We start from the raw sequence: 21,795 nt of genomic DNA, 5'->3' as shown, positions 1-21,795 counted from the left end.
CCTTAACCCGTTTGTGCTTTGCTGATGACGGTTTATATCGACAGAGGGAAAGCCTTTCGAGCTTTTTCTCTGATGTTGGACTGAGATTAAGTCTTGCTAGGACTGAGAAGGATGCCTTAGGTGATTGTGATGAATTGTGGAGGGAGATGGTCCTGAGAAGCGGCTTCAAGCTTGGTAATCTTCTAGGGAAGTATTCGGCATGTAGTACTCGGAAAGGCAAATCCATCTCGAGAGTGTGATCTTAAAAGGCCAACTTTGATGGGATGCGATGGATTGTACACGGCTTAAAAGATGTAGAAAGTGCTCATGAGCAGTCTTAGGGCGCATTTTGTTCGGCATTTGCAAAATCATGTAGAGTTCCAAAGTCTCTTGGACAAATGCAAATGATGTTTGGTAATATATTTGAAGGGTTTTGGGAAGATGCAATTGTATCTACAAAGCTCTCCAAAGACCTTTGGGGGAATGGAGGATTAGATGTACATTGAGAAGTAGCATTTCGAAAATGCTACTTATTAGTTTAATGAAAATATGTCAATTTGTCATTCCATCCCATCCTCATTTATCAAATATAATTCCATTTTTCCCCTTTATAAAGAAAATCTAAAGATACGCCGCTCCGCTCACTAGATCGATGCCTCACTCTCTCCTACCCTCGAGCTCTCTTGGCTTTGAGACGCTGCTTTCCTTGCGCTCCTCTTGTTGTCGAGCTCTCTTCCCTTAAGGCTCAAGCCCTCAGGCCGCGTCCCCTCGCCCTCGCTGCCCTCGAGCTCTCTTCCTCACGCCGCGTTTCGTCATATGCCTGCCGCCCTCGAGCTCTCTCCTAGCAGCATCGTTTTCTCAAAGATTCGTCTTGATGTTTCGTATAGGCCAAGTGTTTTTCGCCGATTAGTGAAACGGCATCTTCACACCATATGGAGATTGGTCGTGTGCCTGGAAGTCGATGTGAAGTACGAGTGATCGGTTTTCGGACAGGTGGGCGGGCTGTCGGCCTAGACTCGGGACTCGACACTGTGACTCCCAAAGTTCCAAATTTTCTGGAATCGGGAATCGAACCAGTCAATTTATGTAACATAAAAGTCGCGAAATTTCACTGCAAACAAAAAAATGTATGTCGGTCAAGCGATTATATTGCTGTCCCTCCATGTACAAGACGATAGTTGTCCTTGAACCGATCGGGAACAGGCCGGTTCGGTCCGATTAAGGTGTTTTTTTTTGGTCTCTTTACTCGAATCTTTCTTTCCGTATTCTGATTTTGGTCCTCCTCAAGCAACGCAAAGCAAAAGAGGCCAAAAAAAGCAAACGAGGCAGAAGGGGCGAAGAAACTTCTCGAATCCTCCCCCCATCTTTCTTCCTCGCGAAGCAACCGAACCATCGACTGCTCAAGCAAAAACCCATCGCCCCATCCTTCCTTCCTTCCTTCCGTCTGCAATCCCTCGGGCGCGCTCTCGGAATCGGGCCGCCCGGAACCGTCGCCGCCGGCGAGCTCGGAGTGGGGGGGCCCTTTCGACCGGCGAGGGAGAAGCGAGGGGGGGAAGTTTCCCCGATGGACGGGAGGGGGAGGTCGCGAGGGATGATCCCGATCCTCGCGCTCCACGCCCTGAGCGAGTACTACCGGCTGGAGCGGAAGCCCCCCGTCACCGCCGGCCTCCTCGCCGCCAACACGCTGGCGTACCTCCGCCCCGGCGCCCTCGATTCGATCCTGCCCCCCATCGACCGGGTCTGGTTCAATCCTCACCTCATTCTCAAGGTGCGTGCCCCCCCCCACCCTTCGATTCGTGGTGTTATTTGGCTCGGTCGGTTGTCATGCTGCTGTCGGCGCAATGCGTTGTTCGTCGCGACGAGTGCGAATTAGTTTCGTGTTTTGGATGCGATTGAACTGTGGCGAGAGCCGCCCCTCTTACGGTTCCGAAATCAATATCAAAATTTGATCTTGGTTTAACTTGACTGCAAAGTTCAATGGGTGCTATCTTGCATCCAAAGGTTTCTGATTTCTCAGTGGTGGGAACTCAATCTGTGGTGGTTGGGGTTTTTAGTTTCATGAAGTTTGGAGAATTCTCCCCTTTCGGATACGTAGTATGTGGCTCTGGGAGTTTCTAAGAATCTCGGGGGACGGATGGGCGATCCCTTGATGACTGTCGGAGCATATCTCACGCGTCGAGCGTAAGCCCTTTCAGTTTTTTTTGTGAATTAGGACATTTTGTATTGGGGTTAGGAAAAAATTTAAAGAGTTATGGCTAGTTAGGATCGGGGGTGTCGGCCACCGGGGACCATTGGTGGCCCTCTGTGTGTTGCTCTTTACAAGGAAATGCTGGTGCCAGATGAGTAGTCAGTATGTTGCATTTTACCTTCACTGTTGAAACGAAGCGTTGCTTTGAATGTTGCCTGCTCAAGTGCATGGTACATTTACTTGTTTTGATATTGCCTATCCAACTTTGTAAGGTTCTTGGTGTAACTTTAGGAACTGGTAAAACTCCTGCAATTGAAGATTAACGCATATGCATTTCGCATCCACGCTGGCTGTGTCATCTCCTTCGATGTGTCCCTCGTGTTCTTATGCGATGGCGTTTTTTCCTGGAAAATATGCGAAAATGTACGAATAGGGTTATAGCGAGTCCTTCATTTCTACTTGTCCCTTTCTCCTTTCTGTTCAGAAGTCTAGCATAAGCTAATAAAGACATGGCATGCAAGACGTGATAAGCCAGTGATGTTTTGCAATAAAATCAGGAGATCTCTACATTTTCTCGTGTATTCTTTTCTTTTAAGCGCATGGAGTATGTATCTGGTTTCAGAATCGTAATCATGGTTCTCTTTTTTTGCACAGTACAAGGACCCGAAGCGCTTCTTTTTATCAGCATTTTACCATGTGAATGAGTCTCACCTGGTATACAACATGCTGTCGTTATTATGGAAGGGAATTCAATTGGAAAGTTCGATGGGAAGCGCTGAATTTGCATCCATGGTTGCTACATTATTAGCAATGTCCCAAGGAATAACTCTGTTACTCGCGAAATCCCTTTTTGTTTTCTTCGATTATGAAAAGCCTTATTACTCAGAATATGCAGTTGGATTTTCTGGTGTCCTCTTCGCCATGAAAGTTGTCTTGAATTCACAGTCCGAGAACTACACATATGTACATGGGCTGGTAGTTCCTGCACGCTATGCAGCATGGGCTGAATTGGTTCTGATTCAAATGTTTGTGCCGGGCGTTTCATTTCTTGGACACCTTGGAGGGATACTTGCCGGCATTCTTTATCTGCGGCTAAGGGGTATGTACTCAGCTCCCGATCCACTGACTCTGGTTGTCAGAGGCGTCAGTGGTGTGCTGAGGTGGCCATTGAGGTTCATGCAGTCCTTGTTCGGGTTCCGCCGTCGTCGGATTTCCGGTAGAGGAACAGTGGGTAGAAATCAAAGAGGATGGACTGAGCCTGGTGTTTGGAGATGCGGTGCTTGTACCTACGATAATTCCACCCAGTTAAACGAATGTGAGATGTGTGGGACAAGTCGGAGTATTAGTAGGTCCCGTTCGCGTCCATCTTCCAGGTATTCTGAGGATCTTCCTCTGGACGAATTGCGCCGTCGAAGAGTCGAAAGGTTCGGGAGATGACACTGTCACTTGTAAAGGGCGGATGGCCCATAAACTTGTGAAAGGGGGTCGTAGGATCCATAGTATGATACACTTTTGCTGACACTGTAGAGTTCTGTGATCGTTGCACATAGATGTGTGCGCCTCGACAGTTTACATTTTTTGAATTAAATCTGACGGGTTGCATATGCAGTTGCTTTTCCGTGTTGTACACTGAAAAAGTATGATAATGACGTACATCTAGTTGCAGAGGAAGCTTCAATTGTTCGCGAGTTTCAGGATGAGATTGCTTTTTTTGGGTGATTATGAGCTGATAATTGATTTTCGGTGGAGCTTGGGCAAGCTGACTTTCCTGAAAAAGCCTGGCCAGCCCAATCTCGCCCACAACCCTAATCTCGGCTGGCTTGAGTGTGGTGATTTTAGGCTGAATGTTGGGCCCGGCCGACTCCGTCCGACCATTGTACCTGGAAAATTCGCGACCGACCATTGTACCTGGAAAATTCGCGAGGTCGTCATTCACATTGGCCTCAACTTGGGTGTGCCCATTAATCAAGTCTAGAGGCGAATGTCGTCGAATTGAAGCAGTTGAGATGAATGTGTCGCAGCCGGCTCCAAAAAGTATTAAACCGTTAGTTGATGAAACTATTTGCACTTTGTTTGGTAATTCAAAGTTAGAAGGCAGATTGATGTCGCGGAAAAGGAATGAAACGGAATGAAAAGGAGTGAATGGAAATTGTAATGTTAGTCCTCTAGTTTGGGTGTATATTGAAGGGAAGTAACTTGGAGGGCAATGAACAGAGTAATAGACTAAAGTAGGTACTGTCTCGTTCTGTCTTTTGGAATAAACTGAAGGGCTCGCTTTTATTTCTCCTGTAAGAGGGTTTGCCCCTCTCTTTGTTGCTTATAATCCTGCGAGAGATTAACCATGAAATTGTTAGACAGGTGTTACACACTAGTGATCCTAACAAAGATCAATCGTAAGGTACAACAAAATGCATTTATGAAGCCTACCCTTTGTACGGAATTCGTTGTGGGTGCCAACACCTTGGGGAACACGCGATTGACCGAATCTATTAGACCACAAACTCACGCCTATGATCTCGCGATAATACGCCACGGGCATCTATCAGATCGATCGGCCGATACCATAAATAGGAATCCAAAGAAGAAGAAGAGAACAGCACGCGTTCTCGTGAATTAGCAAAAACTTCTGAGCCAAAAAGAAAAGGCGCAATAATTCAACAATGGCTACTTAAAGGAGTCTCGTTGTCCTCCTCTTCTTTGTTTTCTTCCCTACTTTTCACCAGAAATTCATCCTGCTCGGGTGCAGCCATAGTTTGAACACGGGAAAGTGAAGTCCATGACGGATTGAACAGCAAACATTTGTCTCTTATACTAAAAACAGAAGCCTTTCACGAGTTGAGGTTGTGACCGGTTGGTCTGTACTGTGAATCGATGATATTTTTGCATGTCTCCTAATGTCGAAAGAGTTGCAATGAAATCGAACTCAGGAAAACACATCTAAGGGTGGCCATTCAGCGCGTGCGGCTGCCCAAGTGCTGGAATAGGAAGGCCTTTGAGGATAAGGCATTTCTCAGAGCTTGGCTCAATTCCTTGCATAATTCCACAAACCAAGGGAAGGCTCAATTAAAAGTTGAGTTAGTTAATCGCTAGCTGACGGTAAGCCGAACCAGCTCGGACCTGATTACAGTTCCTAATGTGCACTCGACATGTACCGACATCGTCAAGGTGCATTCGTGATTGTGCCGCCGAAACAAGAAATTTAATATTCGATGACTGGTCGGGGATAAGATGTTAGGATTAGGCAACATGTCTCGACAGCGTTAAGGTGCACTTAGTGATTGTGCCGCAAGACCAACAAATCTAACATGTGATGACCAGTCGGGGATAAGATGAAGATGTTTGGGATTAGGCACACAAACATAATAAAAATAGAGAGTGAATGTAAGAAAGAGAAATCAAGACACAAGTTTTATCCTGGTTTACTGTTAAACCAGGCTACATCCAGCAATGGATCCCACTATAATTAGCACATCTCATTTCTCTGTAACAATTCTTAATTTACAAGAAAAAGAGATTATATATAAGTGATAACTATTTATAGGCCCAAACCCAAACTATCAATAAAATACTAACTCAAACTATAAAAGCTCTCTGGCGGTCCAGGGGTGCTACTCCCTAAGACTCCTGCTAAGGCGATCCTCTAGATCCCCGTCGGCTTATCGGGAAGCACTAGCGGGACCCCGTACCTTTTTATTGATGGACAATATGAACCACACCCCAATATAAAAATGGTTAATTCATGATGTGGCACACGGGGCAATACAAGGGCCATCTTGTATGTGCATTAATAAGGGCTGGTGAGGACATGAAGTCGTGACAACCTCAGAAAATGTCAAAACCCCACATTGCATGTGTAATGGAGAACGGCGCGCGCGAGAGTTCCCATAGTCCTAGAAATCGAGTACCCATTTAGGGTTAGCTATAAGGAGAGCAAATCCTATAGATTTTTTCCCTTTACCCTACATTCTTTTGGCCTAACGTAGGAATCTATCACAGCTCTTTCGCACCTTTGAACAGTTTCCGTGATGGAAGTGTTTATTGACTACCCATCAAGAACAATAAGATGCAACTTGGAAATCTTGAAAATTTTAATTTTAAGCTTCTAGAATAAAGCATTGCCCACACAACTTTTAACACGGGAATGTCTCCTAAACTCGTATATTTAGTTTATGAGTGTTTGAACTTTCCTGCTTGACTAATTCTCATAGATACACATAAGTCGCCTCGTCACATGCATTAGGCAAAGTCCTGGCCATAAGGTGACTAGCGTGACCTAGGTTACTGGGACGAGAGTTATTGTGATTTGAATACAAGATGTACCGTATTCAATTTCAGTTGTGTCATTCTATAGAGTAAAATTCTGAAGAAACTTTAATACAGTCAAACTATACATGTATATAAAGTTCAAAAAGTAGGAGTACATGTAAGTGCTAACTGGGTGGAGAGTATTTCTCCCAAATGGTGCTCCCCTTGATCTCTCGACAAATCTCAGGCTGTTAATTAAATTCTCATTTACATAAGTTAATGGTTAAGGTATATTGAGGCACCGAACGAAATAATGTGTAGTGAAGAGATTCCACGTCCGCACTCAACTTCTGCCCGAGCGGTAGCCAGATATTATCCTTTTTCCGGGTATTCAAATCCTTTAACACATGCAACCTCTCTTTGTAGATGTCAACTCATTTCAATATATGCTTTTCTTTCTTTTTTTCGCTTTGTTCAAAGACATGTACTTAGGAAACTTGAAGGGATCGGATTGTGTGAAGATGTAATTTTCATGACAACGTTGTATTTGGCAGGCTGCCAACAATAGGCAAATAGCAACCAAACATGTAACTTTCTCGACGTCGGACACCCAAACTCCGTTTCTCATTTGGTACTGGCTAAGAACAAAGAATCACCACGAACCTTAAACAACACTGGCCTAACACTAGCACCATAACCTCTGCGCCTATATAAGCATCTCCATCAGCAACAATCTAAACTCAAGTTCTTTGTAGCGTTGAGCCATTCGTTTTAAGGCTTCGAAGAGCTTCCTCAAACACCCCCCTCAAAAAGAAAAAAAAAAAGAAGGAAAGAATTTTTATTTATAATTCTCTAAAATACTTCTGTCCAAGATCATATGGCGTTCTCGCATGCTCAGCAGCTGGCTTTCATATTTGGTCTCTTAGGTACACAACTTCATTCGTGATGAGCAGCACTCTTGTCAATCTTCATTAGGTTGAATTGATAAGTTAGGGAAACGTTTCACGTATGACACCGATTGCATGACACACGTCCATGTATATTGATGATCTGGGTGAGTGATATTTCATATGTTCTGTCTTGTATGATTATCCCGATCCTATGACGAAAAATTTATGTTGTCCCGTCAAAGAATAAGACGAGTCCATTGTACTAGAGTTGAATATATGGTGAGCATGGTCTCATGCGGGCTGACAAGATCCGATGGATATGATCGAATTCAAAACATAAGAATCATTTTTAACATCTCTTTTTTATTATTCGAGTTCTACGAACGATGCTAACATTTCTCGTCTCCTTTTCTGTTGAATCTATGAAGGCAACATCGTGTCCTTTTTGGTATTCTTGGCACCAATGTAAGATCTCCTCCAACTCTTCATTTGGGTCCCTTCTGTCATTTGACCATAACAAGGTATCTTAGTATGAATTTGGGAATTTTTCCTACATTTTTGTTTTTGGCAGCCCGACATTTTACACAATCCACAAGAAGAAGTCGTCGGATGGGTATCAGTCGATCCCATATGTGGTGGCACTTTCGAGCGCATCTTTGCTCTTGTACTATGGAGTCCTCAAGACCAATGCCACTATGATCATCAGCATCAATGCCATTGGCATCGTCATTGAACTGGCCTATCTTCTTCTCTTCTTGATCTATGCCTCCACCAAAGAGAAGGTCTCTCTCTCTCTCTCTCTCTCTCTCTCTCTCTCTCTCTCTCTCTTACTGCTTTTGCGCTTTAAACTGTAGCAAACTATTGTCCCTTTGTTACGTTACCCAAGTGTTGTTCATTAGCTTGCGAAGTTCGAGTGTTAGAGCAGATTATGACAGGCTCTGAAAGCTGGATCTAGAGGGAAAAACTATTGTCTCAATTTGTTCTCTCTCTTGTTATTACAAGCTAGAATAGTGGTTATGCACTCGTTTTTGGCGTGAAGTTTGTGTTTTCACGTATTCGTTGAATAACTAAAGCTTTCTAGCATCCTCACATGTTAGCCCTTCTTGAATATATATGTATTTCCTACATATAAGAAGATATGCAAAAACAAAAAAGGGAAACAATTCTTCCGAAATTTATCCGACGAGGAATAAAAAGGAAAAACTTCTACAAAATTATAACTTTTCTCCAATCACAACTAAATCTGAAGAAAATTTGTGTAAATAATCAATCTGAGCAGATGTACACGGCGAAGTTGCTGCTGGTGTTCAATATAGGAGGTTTCGGAGTGATGATGGGACTGACCATCTTTCTTCTCAAGGGTCGGCAGCGAATCAATGCTGTCGGATGGATCTGCGCGGCCTTCAATCTCGCCGTGTTTGCCGCGCCTTTGAGCATCATGGTATTCCTTCATTTTATGCAATAATTTTAGAGATGCGGCACTTTGCACCTGCTACAACTACAAAACCAGTCCAAAACAAGAGTTTCAATTTTGAGTGTGTAATCTTGTGTTCTGTGCAGAGGAGGGTGATAAAGACAAAAAGTGTGGAGTTCATGCCATTCACTCTGTCCTTCTTCCTGACCCTCTGTGCTACCACCTGGTTCTTCTACGGACTCTTCGTCAAGGACATGTTCATTGCTGTAAGTACCATTTAACTCTCTCAATCATTCAACTCTAATGCTTTCCATTGTACATGCAACTTTATAGCGATGTCCTGTACATGGGGCGATTTGTATAGACCTGACTTTGATTTACAAACTTACACGGATGCACCAGCAAACCTTGCACCATGAATGTGAATCTTTTTCTGCGCGGTCATAGTTCCTGAGATTTCTAGTGAACATGTTAAGTTGAATTCTTGTATTTCTTACTTCGACCGTGCCCATTTAAGCATAAACAAATAAACAATGAATAGGCTAAACCTAGACTCGGAAACATGATACTTGAATCCTGTTTATCTATTTTATGATTGACCTTATGTATCAGTCTGTCATCGGAGTCTATCCATTACTTTAGTATTAAATTTCAAACGCATACAACACCTCTATCCCTCTCATATACTTTTTGCTGACTTTGAAATTAAAATGGGGGTTCAATTGGGTATTTCAGCTACCAAATACACTGGGATTCTTGCTTGGCATCACTCAAATGATCCTCTACATGACATACAAAAATGGGAACAAGAAAATGGCAGAGACAAATGAGAGGAACAATCAACAAGCAGTGTCTCTAGACATGAAGATGCTGACTTCCATCCACAGTGCGGAGCTGTGTCCAACTTCACAGCACCAACCACAATTCACAGAAATGGATAATTTTCCCACTGGCAAACAAGTTGAACCAAACAACAACGTTTGATGAATCCTCTTCTCTCTAACAAGTGATAAGCAATCAAATAACCACCCAGCAAGTTGGGGTCTTAGAAACTATGGAGTGTGACATTCTCTTGCATTTTATTTGTATTTGATTTCATTAAGGGGGATAATGTTACTTCGTCTGAGAGGAGATAGATGGCTGCATAATGACAGCAAAGGGGATGACAGGATTCATATGGCTGATACCATCATCGAAGGAGAAAGATATCATCCATAATCAGTACTCGAAACTTCTACTGTATTCGACATTTTATTGAAGCAATGGATTTGACGAAAATAATCTTCCTGTCGACACATTTTCCTTTCTGGATCTCCCTTATCCCTTCGATCGGATGCTTCAAGTATGCCTTTACTGACCATATATTCTGATCACAGACAGTTGATGCGCTTATATGATATCACTTCATCTCCGATGATGAGGAGATCTCAAGTTATCTGACTTTGAGAATGATCTGAAGAACCAATGTCGTAGAGAGAGATTGGACCGATCTCTTATACTTCCCGAGTAGCTTATGGAAACTACGATGTCCGAATACACTAACCTTTTTAAGCAATTAAAGAAATGCTATGCATAAAGCCAAAGGAGAGTTTTCTTTGCATTATTGAGCATCTAGAGAACGGTGAACAGGAATAACTCTGGCTACTAACAATCTGTACTTGGCACTTATTCCCTCTGAGCATAACAGGAGATATATTCTATGGAGACTGCTCTATCTTCAACCAACAAAACAGACCATCTTTGCCGATGTTGATGTTCTATACACTTCATGGATAATTAGTAAGCTTATGTTTCTACCCTATCAATTCCACTCATCCTTGCTCTCTGGGCTGAACTCACCTTGAGAAATCATATTGATGAACGTATTTGTCGCCTGACCACCAGCACAAGATGTTTTCTTTGCAGCTCCTGCAATAGCAGGTTGTAACGAGATAATTGGCATGCTAGCTCTCTCTTGAATCATCAATGCATTAAGCATTTGTGAACATAATTCAGACATTGTGAGAACAAGCGGTTACAAAGTTATTTTAGGAGGTCATGGACCGATATTGTACCAAGAGGAAGGACTAATACATACGGATGGTCTATTCTCAAACAAGACAACCGATCTGTCTAACTCCGGCTTCTGCAACCAGCACAGCTTGAGCTGATTTATTTACTCCATCATCTGTCTCCTGGCTAAAAAGAGGATAAAGAAAAAGGAAGATTATCAGCACCTGACCCACGTCATGTTAATGTTGGAAATTGTGATCCATTTTCTCTAAACTAAATATAGAAACTACTAGTTGAATCTTGAAGACTCACGTGAATACAAGCAAAGAGAAGTCAAGAAGAATCCAAAAAGAAAAAAAAAATCTAGTCCTTGGCTGGCAAAGGAAGTGTGTAGAGAGCACTAGAGCTTGTAATACAATAATCTCCAACTTGCAAAAAAATATCTGCACTATGTTGATGGAATTGCTCTATATATAGAGTTTGTACTCGTTCATGTAATGGTGTGGGGTTTAACCCTCTACCGAGTGGGGGGAGTGAGCTCAAGAATACACATTCTTAGCTCTTCCACCAATACTCCTCCATCAACTATATATGTGACATTCCGAAATTCCACCAATTGGAATTTATTGAATAATTGAGTTTTATGAGATGTGCTCGCAGTAAATTCTCGCCCGGAACTGATCATTCCTGGGAATGCTAACCATTAGGGAAAGGCTAATAGGGGAATTAAATTCGCGCGACTAGAGAAAATTCGATCGTGAATGGATTTCGACCATTAAATCGCGTAAGTGATATTTTGAGCCACTGTTGGCCGATCCAAGGATAGTTAGGGATCAGTTCGCCACTGTTCTAGTAGTGGATCGCGGGTGATTCCGTTGGACCACGAAGCGACTTGACGAATGATTCCAAAATTATACCGAACGATCGTACCCCTCGGATCAAGTGATTGATCTTTGCGATTTTAATGACAACCGAGGTCGTCACGTACCGAACGGACTTGCACGTGACTCGATTTAATATCAGTCATGAGTCGATTTCACGAATTTCCCCAGCAAGCCGCCCGTTAGCTCGAGAAACGCTCGAGTTGCGTTTAATAGAATTTAATTATTGAAATTTTGCCTAAATTGGACACCGGAAAATTAGGAAGTCATGACGGAACGCCAGGACGACGTTGCACGTGACACGTGTGAATTTTTGGTGCGCTTAAATCCTTCGGAAAAATTCGATTTGGGCAAGAAACGGAGAATTGGACCATTTTACCCTTAAGTATTAAAGAAAAGGTAATTTTAGGGTCAAGGGGCGTTTTGGTCATTTGTGCCCTAGATATTTTGGGTCAAAGCTTGAAGAAAAAGCTAGACCATTCTTTCTCTCCCCTCATTTCTTCTCTCTCCCCCATCGTGAAATTTCCCCCTTTCCACCGTGAGACTTCTCCCTCTCCACCGATCACTCTCCCTCTCCCTCCGCCGATCACCACCGCGCCCCAAGCCGCCATCCGTACGTCCGCCGGACCGCCGCCGCGCCCAAGCCGCCGTCCTCACCGCCTCATCCCCACCCAACCGTGACACTCTCTCTCTCTTTCCATCTCTGGCTGTGGGCCCTCTTAGCCGCCGTGGACACCGCCGCAAGCCACGGCTCGCCGATCGTCGCCGATTGTCGCCGCCGCCGCAAGCCTTCGTCGGATTTCAAGTTTTACCGCCGCTTTTGTTCTAGCCGAGAGAGTCTAGAACGAGGTAAGTTGTGATCTAAACCCTCGCCTAGTAGATCGGGTTGTTTCGGGTTTAGATAGACGCGGGTTGTTGTGATTTTGCGGGCTAAGTTGAATTACGGGCCCTAGGTTTGAATTTCGAGGATTTCGGTGGAAAATTTGGGGCCGATCAATGCTGTGAATTGGGGTTTAGTGTGCTGTGGTGTGCTATTGGGTATGAGAATGGTCCCGTTGAGTCCGGCTCGGAGTTTTATGTAAGTATCGTGAAGAGTCGGAAGTGTGATTTTATGGTTTGAGTGCAGAAATTACTGTTCACGAGTTGTGCAGAAATTACTGTTCACGAGCTGTGGGTGTACTGTTTACTGTGCTGTGGTGAGTCGTTTGACGCGTAATTGGTGCCGTTAGGTCCGTCTTGGAATTTTATGAAAATCCCGTGAAGGGCTGAAAATGATTTGAAAGCATTTGAACAAAGAAAAATACTGTTTTACGCGAGAATGTGTTTTTGTGTGAAAATGGTGATGTGGTGAAGTGTGGGGTGCAAGTGTGCACGGAATTTGAGGCAATGGCATGAGAAAGTGAGTTGGGATCGGGCCGAGTATCATAAGCTCGGGCAACGATTATGTAGGTCTGTTGCATTTGGCACGGGCTGAGGCTCGAAAGAGCATGATTGAGTTCGGTTCGAGGCACGATCAGCTCGGGTGAGACCGGGATTGGACCGAGGCATTATAAGCTCGGGTTCCGATCATGTAGGCCTGTCGCATTTGGTGCGGGCTGAGTATTGGTCGCAGTGTACCTGAGGCGTGTACGTTTACGCGGGTCACTAGCGAGTGATGTGGGAAGTAATGAGTGGTCGCAGTGTACCTGAGGCGTGTACGTTTACGCTGGTCACTGGCGAGTGATGTGGGAAGTAATGAGTGGTCGCAGTGTACCTGAGGCGTGTACGTTTACGCGGGTCACTGGCGAGTGATGTGGGAAGTAATGAGTGATCGCAGTGTACCTGAGGCGTGTAGGTTTACGCGGGTCACTGGCGAGTATTATGGGAAAGGAGAATTGAGAATGGAAAGAATGAGAAAGTGGAGGTGGAATGGGCGTATGTTGAGTGGATCGAAATCGTGTTATGTTCGTTGGTGAATGATTTGTGGAAAATTTGTATGTTGTGTCTTGTGTTTTCAAAATAAATTTTTATAGTGGACTAATGTGCAGGCTGCGTGTGTCGAGAGTCCAGGTATGTGTATTCGTGTGTTTTGTGGTGGATTGATTGGTTATGAGCTTATCTATGTCTGGAATAACGTGATAGCCTAGGTAGGATTTAGGTTACAACTTATTGAGAAGTGTCTCATGGTTGTATAAACCAAACCATTTCAGATCCCCCGCCTGAGCGATGAATATTCCGCCGCCGCCACCAGAACGTTTCGGAGCCCTCAGTAGATGGGACGATACAAGGGGATTCCGACTCAGAGGACGAAGAATCGGATTCAGAATGGACGCCTAGTAAGGGGCGTAGGAAGTAATATCCGTTTAGAGGATGGGTTTTTGTGAGTACCATTTTTGGATGGAAAGTTGATCGGTCATAGACCCTTTTTGTTACTTGACCGTAGTAGTGTGGCGGGCACTTGTTTATATGGTGGCGTGTAAGTGTTGGAGTGGCTTTGTAATTGTAAATATTTTGGTATAAGTTTGGAAATGAGATATGGATATGTATATTCTCCCTTAATACTTTCCCCAGTTTTTATATTGTCCGGGATTAATTGTAATATCCGCTGTGGTTGTAAATCTCTGATGAGAATTTGAGGTCGGCGACATTCCTGGGACGTCGCACTCATCGACCAGGTAAGGGGCGTCACGTGCCCATTAGGGTTCGGGGCGTGACATCCCCGTTTGAATTGGTATCAGAGCACGGTCAGCTCGATCTAAGATTGGTCGAATTGGAGTGATAAGGAACAGAGATTTGGGGTAGGAATTTTGGGAGACTTTAGTGAGCCATAGATATACATAGTGCTACACGTATTCCAGAGTATCTGTTATGATTGATTGTTTGAATTGAATGTTGTGTTGAGTTGAGTGCCTGCTGAGTGAATTCCTGTGTTAATTCACTGTTTAGAACTAGATTGATCTAGTTGGTTTAGATCGCTAATTCCTGAGTGGAATTACGGCAGGTAGTAGAGTGGTAGAATTGAGACGATGAGTAGTGAAGGAAGAGGCGTAGGAAGAGTCCCAAGAAGGGGCGCAGGAAGAGGAACGAGAGGTCGAGGTCGTTCTCGAGCTAGGACTGTCGAGGACCTCGGAATGGGTGCTAGAGCAGTAGAGAATCCTAGAGTGGATATTGGTGCTGCAGTGGACCCTGGAGTGGAAGTTAGACCCGTTGAGGATCCTCGAATGGAAGTCATTATGAGGACGTTGGAACGAATTGGAAATCTGTTAGAACAGCAGACTCAGGAAAGAGGTTCTCCGATTGCCCAAGTTGCCGAGGCCGCCGAGGCTACTGTTGTTGCTAATGATGATGAGCATCAAGGGCAGGGACAAGCGGTTGTTAATAGACCTATGCACCAACTGGTAGAGCAGTTTATAAAGCTGAAACCGCCTAAGTTTTCTGGGAAAGGTGACCCGGAGGCTGCACCTAGATGGGTAGAGGAATTGGAGAAGGCTTTTGAGGTGCTGGAGTGTAATGATCACGAAAGGGTGACTTTGGCAGTGTATCAGCTACAGGATAATGCGAATGATTGGTGGAAAGCCACCAAGGGTAGGATTTTTCCTGAAGGTACTGCCAAAACTTGGGCTGTTTTTACTGAGAAATTTTATGAGAAATATTTTTCAGCTAGTGCTAGAGAAAGAAAACTCGCGGATTTTATGAGACTCCACCAGGGCCAGATGACGGTAGATCAGTATGAGGCGGAATTCGCGAGATTATCTAAGTTCGCGCCGAGAATGGTGGAACATCCCGAGGATAAGGCGCGAAGATTTCTGGATGGATTGAGGGCTGATATCCGCAGCCAATTGTTATTAGTAAACTTGGGAACGTACGAGCAGATATTTGATAGGGCCCAGATTCTTGAGCGGGATCAAATGGATAGAGCCGCTGCATCTGGATCGAGGTTTATCCAGGGTTGGAATAATCGTAATCCTGAGAAGAGGCCGATGGTGGATAATAGGCGTTTCACTCCACTAGCAAAAAGGAATATTGAAAAGCCAATTCGGATTGGGAATGGTCCGTGTAGGATTTGTGGAGGTAGACACGGGAATGGACCTTGTCCAACTAGGGGTGGAGCTTGCTTTGGATGTGGAGGATTTGGGCATCATATAAAGAATTGTCCCAATCCCAGGCAGAATAGGTCGCCTGCTGTACCGCCACCTCGGAATGAGAATCAAGCTGGAGCGGCCCAGACAACGAATCTGAATCAGAATAGGCCTCCAGCGCAAGGACGAGTGTATGCGATGGCTAGACGAGAGGCTGAGAACGCACCGGGGGTTGTTACAGGTACGATTTCTCTGTGCAACCATGCTGCGTATGTTTTATTTGATCTTGGAGCATCTCATCCCTTCGTAGCGAAACAGTTTATTGATTTGATTGAGTTAGAACCGCAATTGCTTGATATCGTATTATGTGTGACGACTCACTGAAATGATAGGATGTTGATTTCGTTGGAGTGTCCAAACTATAAGACTGTGATTGGGATTAGGGAGGAATTGATCAATTTAGCGGTTCTAGATATGTACGACTTTGAGGTGATAATAGGAATGGATCGGTTGTCTAAGTAGAAGGCCGTAATGGATTGTCATAGCAGAGTGATTCAAATTAATCCTGTTGGATATTCGGAAATTTTAATGGGTAGGAAGTTGAGGAGGACCCTCGATTCCGTTGTTATCCTCGGTGGAAATGACAAAATTGTTATATGAGGGATGTTAAGGATTTCTAGCTATAATAGTGGATTCAAAGGCTGAAGAACCAAGACTTGAGGATATAGCGGTAGTGTGTGAATATCCCGATGTGTTTCCTCAAGAATTGCCGAGGATTGATGATTTGTTTGATCAGTTACAAGGAGTTTCAGTGTCCTCTAAGATTGATTTGAGAACGGGGTATCATCAGTTGAAAATTAGAAAGGAGGATATACCGAAGACGGCATTCAGAACGAGGTACGGACACTATTAATTTACGGTGGTGCGTAGTTGAAAGAATTAGAGTGTGTATTGATGCAACATGGGCGGGTGGTAGCCTATGCATTCAGACAGTTGAGACCACAAGAATTAAATTATCCGACGCACGACTTGGAGATAGCCGCAATAGTGTTCGCCGTGAAGATTTAGCGACATTATTTATGCGGGGAGATTTTAAATTTATACTGACGATCAGAGCTTTAAGTATTTATTGTCACAGAAAGAGTCGAATGTGAGATAGTGACGTGGGATGGAAATGGTAAAAGACTGAGATGGTAATATTTTTTATCACCTCGGAAAGGTAAACCAAGTTGCGGATGCGTTGAGCTGGAAATCAAGCATCGCGCATTTGATGGTCAAGGAGTGGATTTTGTTGGAGAAAGTACGAGACTTAGAATCCAAATTTGAAGTTATGGACCCAGAGATACAGAAGGTTGTTGGGATGGACGCTACTAAGAAAAAGCCGCGGTAGTCTAGAACGCGGGTAAGACGCGCTCTAAACCCGATTTAGGACTTCGGGTATTGACGGGTAATTTTCGGACAAAATCAGTATGGAATTAGGTGCGGAATTGCGTGAATGGGGAGTGAAAATTTTATGGCGGGCCTTGGGATTTAATTCGGGCATTATTTATTGGAAATTCAGAAAATAGGGGCTGCGAATCACTGTTCACAAGCTGTAAATTACTGTTCATGGACTGTGATGACTAGTTCGGGACGCAAGTTGGATTTTTAGAACCGATATTTAATGGTGAGAAAGTTCCGTGAAGGACCGGAATCGATTTGACGTCGTTTGGTTAGAGAAAAATAGCCATTTTGTGTTTATTGTGTGTTTGGAAAAAAAAAAATTGAGGACCGGAATGAACGAGTCTTGAAGAACAAGACAATCCCGACGGTCAAGACTATCTGGGAGCACCACGGGACTGAAGGTGTGACCTGGGAAGGAGAGGAATAAATGCAACGTTATTATCCCCAATTGTTTGGTAGTTAATTGGATTGTAAATTTCGAGGACAAAATTTTATAAGAGGGGAAGATTGAGACATTCCGAAATTCCACCAATTGGAATTTATTGAATAATTGAGTTTTATGAGATGTGCTCGCAGTAAATTCTCGCCCGGAACTGATCATTCCTGGGAATGCTAACCATTAGGTAAAGGCTAATAGGGGAATTAAATTCGCGCGACTAGAGAAAATTCGATCGTGAATGGATTTCGACCATTAAATCGCGTAAGTGATATTTTGAGCCACTGTTGGCCGATCCAAGGATAGTTAGGGATCAGTTTGCCACTGTTCTAGTAGTGGATCGCGAGTGATTCCGTTGGACCACGAAGCGACTTGACGAATGATTCCAAAATTATACTGAACGATCGTACCCCTCGGATCAAGTGATTGATCTTTGCGATTTTAATGACAACCGAGGTCGTCACGTACCGAATGGACTTGCACGTGACTCGATTTAGTATCAGTCATGAGTCGATTTCACGAATTTCCCCAGCAAGCCGCCCGTTAGCTCGAGAAACGCTCGAGTTGCGTTTAATAGAATTTAATTATTGAAATTTTGCCCAAATTGGACACCGGAAAATTAGGAAGTCATGACGGAACGCCAGGACGACGTTGCACGTGACACGTGTGAATTTTTGGTGCGCTTAAATCCTTCGGAAAAATTCGATTTGGGCAAGAAACGGAGAATTGGACCATTTTACCCTTGAGTATTAAAGAGAAGGTAGTTTTAGGGTCAAGGGGCATTTTGGTCATTTGTGCCCTAGATATTTTGGGTCAAAGCTTGAAGAAAAAGCTAGACCATTCTTTCTCTCCCCTCATTTCTTCTCTCTCCCCCATCGTGAAATTTCCCCCTTTCCACCGTGAGACTTCTCCCTCTCCACCGATCACTCTCCCTCTCCCTCCGCCGATCACCACCGCGCCCCAAGCCGCCATCCGTACGTCCGCCGGACCGCCGCCGCGCCCAAGCCGCCGTCCTCACCGCCTCATCCCCACCCAACCGTGACACTCTCTCTCTCTTTCCATCTCTGGCTGTGGGCCCTCTTAGCCGCCGTGGACACCGCCGCAAGCCACGGCTCGCCGATCGTCGCCGATTGTCGCCGCCGCCGCAAGCCTTCGTCGGATTTCAAGTTTTACCGCCGCTTTTGTTCTAGCCGAGAGAGTCTAGAACGAGGTAAGTTGTGATCTAAACCCTCGCCTAGTAGATCGGGTTGTTTCGGGTTTAGATAGACGCGGGTTGTTGTGATTTTGCGGGCTAAGTTGAATTACGGGCCCTAGGTTTGAATTTCGAGGATTTCGGTGGAAAATTTGGGGCCGATCAATGCTGTGAATTGGGGTTTAGTGTGCTGTGGTGTGCTATTGGGTATGAGAATGGTCCCGTTGAGTCCGGCTCGGAGTTTTATGTAAGTATCGTGAAGAGTCGGAAGTGTGATTTTATGGTTTGAGTGCAGAAATTACTGTTCACGAGTTGTGCAGAAATTACTGTTCACGAGCTGTGGGTGTACTGTTTACTGTGCTGTGGTGAGTCGTTTGACGCGTAATTGGTGCCGTTAGGTCCGTCTTGGAATTTTATGAAAATCCCGTGAAGGGCTGAAAATGATTTGAAAGCATTTGAACAAAGAAAAATACTGTTTTACGCGAGAATGTGTTTTTGTGTGAAAATGGTGATGTGGTGAAGTGTGGGGTGCAAGTGTGCACGGAATTTGAGGCAATGGCATGAGAAAGTGAGTTGGGATCGGGCCGAGTATCATAAGCTCGGGCAACGATCATGTAGGTCTGTTGCATTTGGCACGGGCTGAGGCTCGAAAGAGCATGATTGAGTTCGGTCCGAGGCACGATCAGCTCGGGTGAGACCGGGATTGGACCGAGGCATTATAAGCTCGGGTTCCGATCATGTAGGCCTGTCGCATTTGGTGCGGGCTGAGTATTGGTCGCAGTGTACCTGAGGCGTGTACGTTTACGCGGGTCACTGGCGAGTGATGTGGGAAGTAATGAGTGGTCGCAGTGTACCTGAGGCGTGTACGTTTACGCGGGTCACTGGCGAGTGATGTGGGAAGTAATGAGTGGTCGCAGTGTACCTGAGGCGTGTACGTTTACGCGGGTCACTGGCGAGTGATGTGGGAAGTAATGAGTGGTCGCAGTGTACCTGAGGCGTGTAGGTTTACGCGGGTCACTGGCGAGTATTATGGGAAAGGAGAATTGAGAATGGAAAGAATGAGAAAGTGGAGGTGGAATGGGCGTATGTTGAGTGGATCGAAATCGTGTTATGTTCGTTGGTGAATGATTTGTGGAAAATTTGTATGTTGTGTCTTGTGTTTTCAAAATAAATTTTTATAGTGGACTAATGTGCAGGCTGCGTGTGTCGAGAGTCCAGGTATGTGTATTCGTGTGTTTTGTGGTGGATTGATTGGTTATGAGCTTATCTATGTCTGGAATAACGTGATAGCCTAGGTAGGGTTTAGGTTACAACTTATTGAGAAGTGTCTCATGGTTGTATAAACCAAACCATTTCAGATCCCCCGCCTGAGCGATGAATATTCCGCCGCCGCCACCAGAACGTTTCGGAGCCCTCAGTAGATGGGACGATACAAGGGGATTCCGACTCAGAGGACGAAGAATCGGATTCAGAATGGACGCCTAGTAAGGGGCGTAGGAAGTAATATCCGTTTAGAGGATGGGTTTTTGTGAGTACCATTTTTGGATGGAAAGTTGATCAGGTCATAGACCCTTTTTGTTACTGACCGTAGTAGTGTGGCGGGCACTTGTTTATATGGTGGCGTGTAAGTGTTGGAGTGGCTTTGTAATTGTAAATATTTTGGTATAAGTTTGGAAATGAGATATGGATATGTATATTCTCCCTTAATACTTTCCCCAGTTTTTATATTGTCCGGGATTAATTGTAATATCCGCTGTGGTTGTAAATCTCTGATGAGAATTTGAGGTCGGCGACATTCCTGGGACGTCGCACTCATCGACCAGGTAAGGGGCGTCACGTGCCCATTAGGGTTCGGGGCGTGACAATATATTTGTAGTACCATTTTCATAATCTAGTGAAAAATCCTTGTCCCATAAAACCTTTCCTATATTCCTCGAAGTATTTATTCCTCTACGTTAACTAGACCATACACACATCACTCGCACACATCAAAACACAAACTATCATTAATATCAAAATCATACTTCCGCATAACCCAATTTTCTAACATGGTATTAGAGCTTCTAAATTTTTAATAGTTAATAATAACAAAAAAAACAGGCTTATGAGTGGAGACAGATTACATGTTACAAATGTTCGTCTACGTAAAGTGATACTCAAGAATGCCGATCTTACATGTAAACTTTGCACTGATCATCCTTCATGCAGGATACACATTCACTTGACTCTATCAAAGCATGTCTTACCTTAACATTCAGCATGAAACATCTTACCCTTTTAGAATTGTTAACTCGCACGAATTCGGCTCTGTAGTCATTCTTCTGTTTGAAGCGCTTCAAATGTCGTTCTCTTTCTGTTTTAATAAGGATGCCTCAGCATGAACTTCACCACAAAAGTGCAGACAAGGCTCCAGAACTCAACGACATCGCTTGATGTGCATGTGACTGGATAATGAGAAGCTAAATGCGTGTCATTCCCTTAATTCTTGATGGAATTAGTTTGGATGCACCATATGGTGCATGGATTAGCTGCTTATATCAACATGACTTCAGCTCAAATAAGAGCACATAATAACGTTGAATCGCTCTACTCCAGTGTAAGATCACTGATCTCCATGCCTGAGAGCCTAATAGCAGCCATTGTGCTCGGTAGCTCCTCCCGTGCTGTATCTGCCAGTTTGGAAAGAGATGTTGCAGCTCTTCCCATGGCCTCTGAAGGTATGACAACAAACAATTACAGATATTATGCAAGATTCAAACATAGACTAGATACCTTGAATATAGATTCTTTGTTGTAATATTAACAAACACGGAAGCTAAGCAAGAGATCTTGCAATTTAAATCAATGTAAAAGCACTAGAGAAATAAATGATGAAATATAAAGGTCACTAAAATTTATGTGGATTTGTCCGAGTGTCCATCTACATCCACGGGCAGAGCTAGCCACAAATTATCCACTATAATCGAATAATTGAAATTTACAAACACTTACACACTCGAGTGTTTCCCAACCGGACATGATGACTAAGCATGTTGACTATCAACCGGGGAGAGCTAGCAACCGGACATGATGACTGA

At 44.2% G+C, this 21,795-nt stretch overlaps 2 protein-coding genes across 2 annotated transcripts; both read left to right on the top strand.

Moving 5' to 3' along the window:
• The first annotated feature begins 1,366 nt into the window (after positions 1–1,366).
• LOC115693060 (rhomboid-like protein 14, mitochondrial) lies at positions 1,367–3,838 on the top strand. The gene is made up of 2 exons (XM_030620034.2): positions 1,367–1,747; positions 2,822–3,838. Exons 1-2 carry the CDS (start codon positions 1,544–1,546, stop codon positions 3,602–3,604), a joined length of 987 nt encoding a protein of 328 aa, XP_030475894.1. The 5' UTR covers positions 1,367–1,543; the 3' UTR covers positions 3,605–3,838.
• Positions 3,839–7,171: 3,333 nt separating this feature from the next.
• LOC115693065 (bidirectional sugar transporter SWEET9-like) lies at positions 7,172–10,007 on the top strand. The gene is made up of 6 exons (XM_030620039.2): positions 7,172–7,338; positions 7,731–7,767; positions 7,874–8,084; positions 8,582–8,743; positions 8,863–8,982; positions 9,452–10,007. The coding sequence occupies exons 1-6, from the start codon at positions 7,290–7,292 to the stop codon at positions 9,698–9,700; spliced, it is 828 nt and encodes a 275-aa protein (XP_030475899.1). The 5' UTR covers positions 7,172–7,289; the 3' UTR covers positions 9,701–10,007.
• Positions 10,008–21,795: the final 11,788 nt, after the last annotated feature.

The sequence above is a fragment of the Syzygium oleosum genome, unplaced genomic scaffold, assembly GCF_021117445.2.
Source record: "Syzygium oleosum isolate NSW1041296 unplaced genomic scaffold, Sole_v2.1 Sole_v2.06, whole genome shotgun sequence".
Taxonomy (NCBI): domain Eukaryota; kingdom Viridiplantae; phylum Streptophyta; class Magnoliopsida; order Myrtales; family Myrtaceae; genus Syzygium; species Syzygium oleosum.
Note: the sequence above shows the minus strand (reverse complement) of the source record. Positions and strands in the feature narration are given on the sequence as shown.